The 10490-nt window shown below is 33.7% G+C and overlaps 2 protein-coding genes across 3 annotated transcripts; both read right to left on the reverse strand.

The window, feature by feature from the left end:
• Positions 1–696: 696 nt before the first annotated feature.
• On the reverse strand, positions 697–5322 carry LOC21393174 (GTP-binding protein ERG). 2 transcript variants are annotated; one of them, XM_024164392.1, is made up of 8 exons: positions 4611–5322; positions 3536–3625; positions 2886–3031; positions 2204–2362; positions 2032–2098; positions 1533–1640; positions 1274–1413; positions 697–1106 (listed from the first exon to the last, which is right to left on the reverse strand). In XM_024164392.1, the coding sequence occupies exons 1-8, from the start codon at positions 5163–5165 to the stop codon at positions 1022–1024; spliced, it is 1350 nt and encodes a 449-aa protein (XP_024020160.1). In that variant the 5' UTR covers positions 5166–5322; the 3' UTR covers positions 697–1021. The 2 variants fall into 2 exon arrangements, with proteins under 2 accessions (XP_024020160.1, XP_024020161.1); XM_024164393.1 differs by lacking the exon at positions 2204–2362.
• A 3492-nt stretch (positions 5323–8814) lies between these two features.
• On the reverse strand, positions 8815–10134 carry LOC21393175 (protein UNUSUAL FLORAL ORGANS). Its single transcript, XM_010096313.1, has one exon. It carries the CDS (start codon positions 10132–10134, stop codon positions 8815–8817), a length of 1320 nt encoding a protein of 439 aa, XP_010094615.1.
• Between the last annotated feature and the right edge of the window lie 356 nt (positions 10135–10490).

Consider the following 10490-nt stretch of genomic DNA (forward strand, 5'->3'; position numbering starts at 1 on the left):
GAAAAAAAAAAGAGAAGAATCGAGAGGATCACCTTGAGATCATCAGCCTTCTTGAGCAAACTGATTCAAAAACTTTCAGATTAAGAAAATATCAATCCGAGTCCAATTCAAAACTTTTTTCAATCCAATTTAAAATTTCAGATTGAATTAGATTTCATAGATCAATCGGATTGACGGATTTTATGAATACACTTTTGAGGTTTGTTTTCCCTATTTAATGTATATTTTGTCTTGGGCTTCCTTGGGCTGCACGTTTCGCTATCAAAGTAAGGAGGGAAGAGGGAAACCACAAGAAAAGAAAAAAGAAAAAAGAAAAGGAGAAGAAGTAGTAGAAAAAGAAGGGCATTTTGGTATTTAATGCATGTTTATAGTAAATACTTTACTCATGCATATGGCGCATGTGAGAATGTATTGTATATAATGGTCCCTCAAAGAACAAGTGTTAAGGCGTTTCACCTTAAGTAATGTATCTATATCTATATTGGCTAGTGGTGAACCATTTAAGTTTATTCGTAAAACCAAACACTTGCATTTTTTTTTTTCCCCCTGAAGTAGTGAAGTGCCATAGGAGGTTACTTGATATAAAAAACTGCAGTACATCTGCAACTTTTGGGCAAGAAGAAAGCAAGTGATTAAGAAGAGCATCTTTTATAAGCTGATGTTAACAAAAAATAATTAAATAAAATAATAAGCTGGGAAAATAAATCTTTTATCACCTTCAATACATTAGTATACAAATAAAAACTTACGAAAAAAGGGACTATAAGATGACTAATTCGTAACAGCCAAAGACTATAAATCATGCCCACCCGTCAAGAAGGTGATCTTTCAACATTTGTTCCCGCCCCTATCGCTGCCTCCACTCTAAAAACCTGAATTTCAATGGTCTTTTCAAAGTTGATCATTGAGAAACATTATAGTAAAGGTACACTGGGATTCCTTTTCTATATACACTTCCAGATCCAGATAATGTGATATGAAAAGATGCTTTCTTGGCAAGGCATCCAAATTGTTAAACTTGTCATTTAAGTTTAACCTGGAGAATGAGATGCACTTCCCTTTTGAAGATGGATCTTAGCTCCTCATTAGCCTCAATGCCAATTCTCCTGTGCAAGCAAAACATAGTCCAAATAAGAAAAACAGTCCATATGTTTCTAACTTGACAACTGCAGTTCAAGTTTTCACATCAACGCGTGTTTCTACTGTCTACAAAACATTAAAAAAAAAAAAAAAAAAAAAAAAAAAAAAAGATAAAAGGACTTCAGTAGGTTACCCTATTTTAGAGCCCTTCTTTCCCACAAGAATCTTGCGCTGGCTTAACTTAGGAGTGATAAAATGTTGCTCGATCCTGAGAGAACCATCCCGCAACTCCTTCCAGTCTACCAAACGATGTTCGATACCGTACGGAACTTCCTGAAATAAGCTCATTGTCACTATTTGAAGATCAAATTTTTCACCCCTTGATATAGTCAGAATGTTTTTGGACGTAAAAATGACATCCATGGCTACAGATTGAAGAAATTTGAGCTCACCTGGTGAACATGGTCTAACAACCTCTCACGGACAACTTCTAATGCTATGTTCTTCCTAACTTCCTCACTCATAGTGAATGGATCTTCATCCCAAGGTCTTTTTACCGCCTAAACATGAAAAAACAACTGAAAAGACAATCAGGTGTGAACTTAAAAGAGACAAAATAAATAAATAAATAAAATGAATGAAGAGAAAAGATAAGCATGCTCATGCAAAGAAGCTAAGTTTTCAGGGCTCAACTAAAACTCCAGAACTACATTAAGAACTAACTCCAGAACTATATTTGGAAATGACTCAATTAGACAACCTGCTTCCTCAATCCAACAAGAAATGAACAGATTGCAAATTTAGCTTTACATAATTTTTTACTTATACAGACCATAAATACTTATATATATATATGTATGTATGTATATGTATGTACGTCTATATCTGTCAGAATGTAAGTTGTTTGATAACGCTGCGACATATTGGTGGCATAACGATTAGGGCACGTGCCTGTTCCATCAAATATTGCGTAAGATCTTTAACTCCAGAGCCCTTTAGCCCTGATATCATGAAATGCCTACAAGACAAAATGGTCAACAATCAGAAACTATTAAGTTACAGCAATCTTTAGGGGAAAAACAGAGGAAAATCCTCAAATCCCTATTCTACAAGAAAATCCTACTTTTCAAAACCAGGAAGATCTTTGAACTGCTCAGCAACCTTTAACAAGTCTTTCTTATTCTCGACTAAATCAACCTTGTTCATACATAATACTCTTTTTTGTGTTGCATGTGGTTTTGCTCCCATACGTTTTATCATTCCTATTACTCTTACATCAGGCCTGCATGGATGGAAGTCGTAAATAAGCAAAAGGCATTTCTTTTTAAACAGAAATAACTAATAACTGTGAATCAGATGAAGTTTGCAGAACTGAGTAGAAAACTTATCACTCAAGAAAAGTCTCACTTTTGTTTTCACTTGAATATGTGGAATTCATTCTAGAGTTTGATAGAAATGCGTGAGATGAGATGTAAGTAATCCAAAATTACATGTTCAATTAATATGGTAGCAATACCTGAGAAAGAAGTGATATGTACACAAAATTACACAAATAAATAATAATACTGATATTATAACTCCATAGGTATAGTGGCATAGTCTATGATGTTTAAGAAGCAATATCTTTTACTTTACCGACCCAAAAGGAGTGAATGTCAATATAATTCTTTATAGGGTAGAAGTGTAAGCCCAACTCATTTAATATGTATATAGCTTTAAGTAGACATTGCAAAGTTGGGAGATCAGCAGACAAAGTTGCAAAAAAAAAAAAAAAGGAGGAAGCAGATATGCGATGGACCGCCAACCTTGTTATATGCCTGTGAACATCAAAGATTACAATAACCGCATCATATAATTGAACTGAGCTCCAAGCACTTTCTACCCGAACCTTTATATCCTTGTATGGTTGCCCACTACTTGTTAATGTAAGCCCTGGGGTATCAAAGAAACACTGTGCAGGCATAAATGAAGTCAGAAAAGTCATATTACAAACTGTTAAAACGCCATAATTTTGAACAAAAAGATTAGAGCTTTCGATATTAACTGATAGTGGGAAAATTTCTCATCTTTAACTAATAATCCTTTTCTACAACTGCATGTCAAAGACGATTGACGCCCCATTTCAGGTTGAACCCTAAAGTTAGCTTGATAATCAAAAGGGTTAACATCACTTTGTCCCGAACAACATATTATTGCCACCAAAAAATGGTGTTCCCTAAGCTTATCACTCATCATCATGATCTTCTACACATAAGGAACCCTATCCTTCAAGGATCATATGGAAATAGATGCCACAATGTTTCGATACTTATCTTATTTGATGTCAAAGTAAAGTCTTCCACAACACAAGTTCAGTAGAAAAATTAACTATGTGGTTCATACTAACAACTACGTATAGTATCAAGTGCAAGAATCTCATATATGACGTATCATCAGCAGGAATTTTGACACGTACAATTTGGGTATTTCCTTTTGTCATAACTCCTAAGACCTCATGTGTAGTGGTGTTTGTCTTGCGTGAAACAGCTGCAACTTTTGTTCCAACCTGTAATAAATACAATATATCAAAATACTTTGGCAGAACTGACCATCAAGCAAAGCTGCTTGTTAGAGTACAAGCAAATAAAATTAAAAGATAATGCTAGAAATTTAACATAATAAATCATTTTGAATATTCAGTGACATGTCTCTTGTAGTCCAAAAAATCCCGGAACTCACTCAGAGGCTTATGTTTGAAAGTAGCTAAGTCATTAGTCATCAAATCGGCTTGGAAAGAAAATTTCAGGTACAGTGGATAGTACAAAAAGTAGAACGTTTATTGGCAATGATGATTCAAAATACGCTTAATGATGAGTCAGCGGCTATTGTTGTTTTCTCTCTAAGTACTTAACGGTCACTTTTTCCCTTCACATTGTTTCGTTCCTGTTTTTTGAACAACACATGTTGTTTCTTATAAAAAATAACAAATGTAAGAAGTTTAGCAAAGTTATTCATATAAACTCAGTCCATGTAGCACTTTTTAACCATAGTTAAGTTCAAGATAATGAGGGTTTGCAATGAGAACCCTGCCCACATTGTCATCCATTTGGTGTGGGCCACCCACACCAGAAAACATTGATTCCCAAGAAAACCTCTCATGAACTCTCATTTTCAATCAAAAATCCTTAAAGCACTACATAGTGTAGAGACAAGCAACCCCAATCATATTTTTTCAATGGAGATCCAAGAAGTATAACTAGTCTTAATCAATGAGGAGATAATGCATTCTTCTTACACAAAATAGCATTCTAAAACCATGCAAAAACACCCGAGATTTATCTTACTGTTCCATGACTAAAATCCAAGGAACAAACAAAATCCCCCATTTCCATTATTCCTAACTTACCAAAAGGGCTTATAAACCTATGAACATTTAAACAAAACAAAACAAAATAAAATGAAAAAAATCATATTTAACATACTCATATTTCAATGCCTATAACATCAATTAATTTACAAAACTGAAGCATAAAAGTTAAAACAAAACAAACCATGTAATTAGTGAGCGCAGATTTCCCTGCATTAGGGGCACCAACAATCCCGACCGACAGCGACTTCTGGTCCTCCTCCTTCACCACCGAATCACCGTCTTCTTCTTCGTCGTCCTCGTCGTCGTCGGCCGCCTCCAACGCCGCCTCGAGAAGAGCCTTGGCAAGCGCTCTTCTCTTCTCCTCCTCCACCTCTTCTTCTTCCTCTTCTTCTTCTTTCTGGGTCTTCTTCTTCTTCTTCTTCTTCTTCTTCCCGAATATCACCTCGTCGGCTTTTGCCCTGTACTGCTTGTCCCAAGTGGGTTGTTTCGGAGGAGCCGTGGCGTCTGAGCCGAAGAAGCCGGGCATGGCGTAATGGGAACTGTCGAACACCGAAGAATCAGACGCATTTTCGGAGTCAGAGAAGGTGGGGTGGGAAGATGGGTCGTCCTCTTGAGGCTGGGCGGCGTAGAATCGGAAGGGAAAGGAAGGATTTAAGGGAATTTTGGGGGCTTTTGAATTTGAAGAGAGGGACGTTAGGGTTCGGAGAGCTCTCAAAGCTTTCATTCTTAGCAGCATCAATCAAGTTCTGCTTCGGAATTTTGGGAGAAATGGTGCCGCTTTCCACTGGTGCGTGTACGGAGGCTTGTGCCTTGTGGTCGTGGATTGCTGGGGTTTTAGGCTTGGGGCTTTTCACGGCGAGTTTCTCCACTGTGATAAGAAAACTAAAATCATAGGATACGTGAATTTCGTTGTTTCGAATTTAAAATTTAAGTTTTATTATAGTAAAAAATTTTTATAAATAATTATATTTAATTTTTTTATTATAATAAAAAATTCTCATATAAAATTATATCTCAATTTAAATTAAAAATTTAAATTAATAAATTAAATATGTCTTAAAAAATATTTAATTAATAAATTTGTATCATAATTTAAATTATAATTCATAATTTATTATAATATTTTTTTTATAAAAAAAATATAAATTAAATATAATTTTAAATTATGATTATAAATTTATCAATTAAATATCTACTAATTTTTTAATTGTTTTTATGATTAAATTTGTATAGATTCTATCTATATCTTTTTAATATTATTTGATTTTAATTAAACTTAACAGTAAAAAATATCCCATCAGTGGGGAAATAGTCCCTTTTCACGATTGTTTTCCTCTTGTTTCCTTTTTGTTTTCTTTTTTAAAAAAGTAATTAGAAAAAAAAATATGCGTGCGTGTTTAGTATTATTTTCCAAAAAGAAGAAACCTATTTGTCCTGATGAAAATTTATTTCCAATGAGGCATAAAAATACGCCTCACTTATGAAGTTCAGATGGGATGTGGGGCTATCTTTTTACGTTTACGGAGATAAATTTTCATTAAGATAAAAAGAGTTTTTCTTTCAAAATGTTTTTCATATTTCCGAAAATGATTCCTAAACAATGTTTGTTTAGTATGTATTTTTGAAAATGATTAAAGTAGTTTGATAATAGTGTCATTTTTTGTGAAGGCAAATAGAAAACGCCACAAAAGTTATTTTTTCTTTGACTTATTAAAGGTATTTTATAAAATAATTAATTACTAATTAACATATAATTATTAATGAGTAAACCATTAATAAGTAATTAGTAGTAATTACTTTTTTAATAATTAAATATTAGTTTATATTATTAAATTTACAATAGAATAATCCATAACAATTAATGATTAATAATAGATAAATAGTTATTAATTATTAGTTCAAGATTAATTACTAAAAATTGATTGTATAATATATTAATAGTGAAATAATTAATAATAGGTTAATAAATAAATAATTAGCAATTAATAGAAATTATAATTTATTAAATTAGTAATTTATTAATAATCAATAAATAATAAATAACTAGTAATGAATTAATTAATAATAAATATCAATTTCTAGTTATTAACTTTATAAAATCTTGATCAATAATGATTAATAAATAATAATTGATAATTAGTAATTAATTATTAGTTAAATTTTAATTACCAAAGATTGATTGTGCAATATATTAATAATGAAATATTAAATAAATAATTAGAATTATTAACCTAATTATATAATTATTTAGATAAAATTTAATTAGTAAATATAATACTATTAATTTATTATATATCAATTAGTATTTATTAATACACTAATTAATTACTAATAAACTAATAATTTCTTGTACCGGTTGCATTTACAAGTTTATCTTGTCGATCTGTCAACTCGAACTTTGTGAGCTTACATAGGGACTCCATGGACATTATATAATCATGCTACAATAATAAAAGATAAATCAATCCTCAATCATATTTATTTTATAATGATAAATTTTATTGTTCAATAATTTGTTTTTTTTTTCTCGAATAAGTGCATGTCATTTCTGTCTGATGCCTTGTCCAAACTCATAAACTAGTGCTGATTCTATTTATTGATCAGTGCCTACATGTAAGCACATATACATATAATTACATACACGTCACTTAATTTTATTCATATATATATATATAAGAATTGTCTAAGTACCTGACCGAAACGATAGTTGTATAATTCTGCATAAATTGTGTATATTTATATGTAAAGTCGTATATATTTATATATAAAGTCGTGTATATTTAACATGAAATACAACAAATCAGTCAATATACATATTTTCATGTTATGTGTTCACTAATTGCTATAAAAAATACATGTTTCGAAGATTAATATACATTGTCATTTCTTATAACTTTATACACGACGTTATATGTAAATATACACAATTATACATAATTATACAACTGTCGTTACAGTCAGACACTTTTTAAAGACTTTATCTATATATATATATATATATATTCAACGACTTTTATTTATGCTCCGTTGATTCATTTGTCTGCTTTCCCGTTATTTGATTGTTTTGTATTCTATACAGTTTTTTTTTCTTTCCTTTTATCTTTAAAATATTGAGTGGGGGACTTGGGGTGTGATAGTTTGTGGGGGTAATTTGAATGTTCTTTGTGCTCGCTAGGTCTTCTCTCTTCCATTTTTCAAATAATAATATATATACTCTAAAGTTTTGGAATAATTATCAATATTATTGAGGTAAACAAGTTTTCGTCCCATTATTTTTCTTTTTCTTTTTAATTATTCGTAGCGAATTAATAAAATAGCAGATATCCTATTTTCGATATTTACAATGAATAAATGGGTCTTAGAAAATGTATTATATCGTGCATTGCATAGGTACTATAGCTAAATGAGAACCAGCTAACTAATTCATGAATTTACAGCCACTTCTTTCTTGATCACAATATATTTGACTGCAGGAGATATAGATCTATGTCCATAACAAAAATACAACAAAAAAGTTTCTTTTCTCATCTCGTTTTATTTCATTCATCCATTTCCCAGTTTGTTCTTAAGGTTTTTTTTTTTGGACAAAATAAGAGACGGTTTGTTTTTCTTTGTATATTTTTGTTTATGTATATGTATATAGATGTTAACATAAAACATACATATGTGATAATTACATTAAAAACATATATCCATCCAAGCGGTATTTTCCATATATTATAATAACCAAAAGAGTAGATAAATTTTTAAAATAATAAACAAGAAACACCCTAAAACAAACTTGTGTAGACATGTCCAATTTTTTTTTTTTTTTTTTTTGGTGTTTTTCTTTCTTGCTTTTGTGTAGACATGCAAGATTATGGAATTCCACATGCATGATACAACAATTATATAAACACATGGATAAAAAAATATGGCAAAACACTAATATGGTATAAAGCACCATGGTAAAGCATAAACATATACTATTTACTCTATTCCAAACTGCATGAATAGTCATTAGTCATTACTAAAAGACATCCTATTATTTTTATTTAATCATTTGAAGTTCTCTTTTATTAGTTATAATAGTTGAAAAGAAATATATTTTTTATTTTATCTGTATATTGTTTAGCCTTACGAAATATATCAGACGAAATTGAACAATTTAAGGATACAATGAAATTTTGTGACAGAAATTAAAAGTACGTGGCACAAGTTTGCTAATACACCGATAATACACTACAACAGCATTAACTAACAACATGAGAAATTAAAAACAAAACCCAGAAACCACTTCCTTCTACTACTAACTACCTAGCTACCACATGATACATAAGATCAAGCACATATTAAAACACACGAAAAATACACAGCTTAATTATCAACGTTAAAGATACTAGCCATTAATTGTAAGACTGATGAAACGGAAGCGTGAGCTGATCAAGAAGCCCGGTGACCGGCGTCGCCAGTCTCGGCTCATAAGCAAAACCATGCAGCTCCCCCCCGCCGCCGCCGCCGCCGCCATTAACGTACGGACACGGCGGAATCCACTGCCATCTCTTGGTTCCCATATGAAACAGAAGCGCTTTCTCCGTCCCAACGACTATTAGCACCACGAACTCCCCATGACCAACGCAGTAAAATCCATTTCCATTTTCGACCTCCGCGAACTGAATGTAAAGCTGCTGCGGCATTCTCTCCATCTCAAACCACGTGATCCCACACGGTTGCAGCCCCCAAATCCTCAGGCTTTTGGGGACGTTCAGCTGGCTCTTCTCGACGGCAGCCACCAGGAGAAGTTTGCCTTTGCTCTCCACAAGGCTCGGCGACCTGAGAAACCTCCTCATCGGGGCTTGGATCTTCCACCAACTGTTCGACGAAATGTCGTGTGCCAAGATGCTGAAAGGACTGTAGTTCATGGAGTAGAATCTCCCTTCGACGTGAACCATTCGACCGGACTCGAAACTGCAGAGTCTAGGGAGAGAAGAGGAGGTTCCCCAGAGAGAATAAAACCCACCTCCATCGATATGAAAGCTTTCGGAAGTTAGGTTTTTCACCGCGTAAGGGGAAATCAGGTCGTCTCCGGCGATGGTAACGTCGATGGAAGTAGGGCTAACGGCTAAGCCAATGGAAGGGAAAAGACGTGGTCTTAGTGTTGGAGGTATTTGGATTAAAGAACCGAGTATTGGGTTGCAGAGAATAAGGCCTTTGGGGCCGGCTTCGCACGAGACGTAGCAGATCAAACCTCCAGAAGAAGAAGCTGGAGAGAAGCCAGAGGGAATGAGATCGGAAAGAGAGAGCTTGTACCATGAAAGATCGTAAGGGTCGAAGAGGAATGCTTCGGCGCATGAGGTTGTGTTATTGTTGTTGTTGTCGTCGGTGGTTTTTGTGAGATTGACGTAGTTTTTGAGGGATTTGTGTTTGAAGAAGAGGAACCAGTGGTGTCGATGCGGTGAAAGTTGGAGGTAAAGTTCGAGAAAGGCGGGGGAGAAGAGGAGGCCGTACCATCTCTTGCAGACGCAGCGAACCCTAAAGAACGCCGGCGGCGAGAGAAAGGCGATCACGCGGTCGAGAAGGCGCTGCGGGAGCTTGCTCCAAATCCTGCCGTCCATCCAGCAGGAGCTGCAGGAGGACATAATACTTGTGCTGCTACTAGTTGTGGCTGAAGTAGCGAAGGTGTAGGAAAATGGTAAGGTGATAGAATTAGGGCCAAAGGCTTCCATATATGATATATGTGGGCGTGTGGGTGTAAGTGAAATGCACGGAAATATTTGAGGAGGATAAAAGGGTAAGCCTATATGTACTTGCTTGTCCTATTGTAAGAAAAAGAAGAGTGGAGATTTTTTTTTTTTTTTTTTGACTAAGAAGAAAGGCGGTGGAGGATATATTTGATGAAATCTTTAAGAGTGCAACACACACACACATATATATATATATATATATAAATGTGGAAAGTATCAGCTGTGGAAGTAAAAGGGTAAAATGGATTATGGATCGTTTGTTTCACGGAAGGGGGTTCGTATCTAGTTGATTAGGAGAAGGAAATATCTATATCCGTACATATTTATACATATACATG

The sequence above is a fragment of the Morus notabilis genome, unplaced genomic scaffold (genome assembly GCF_000414095.1).
Source record: "Morus notabilis unplaced genomic scaffold, ASM41409v2 Scaffold539, whole genome shotgun sequence".
Lineage (NCBI taxonomy): Eukaryota > Viridiplantae > Streptophyta > Magnoliopsida > Rosales > Moraceae > Morus > Morus notabilis.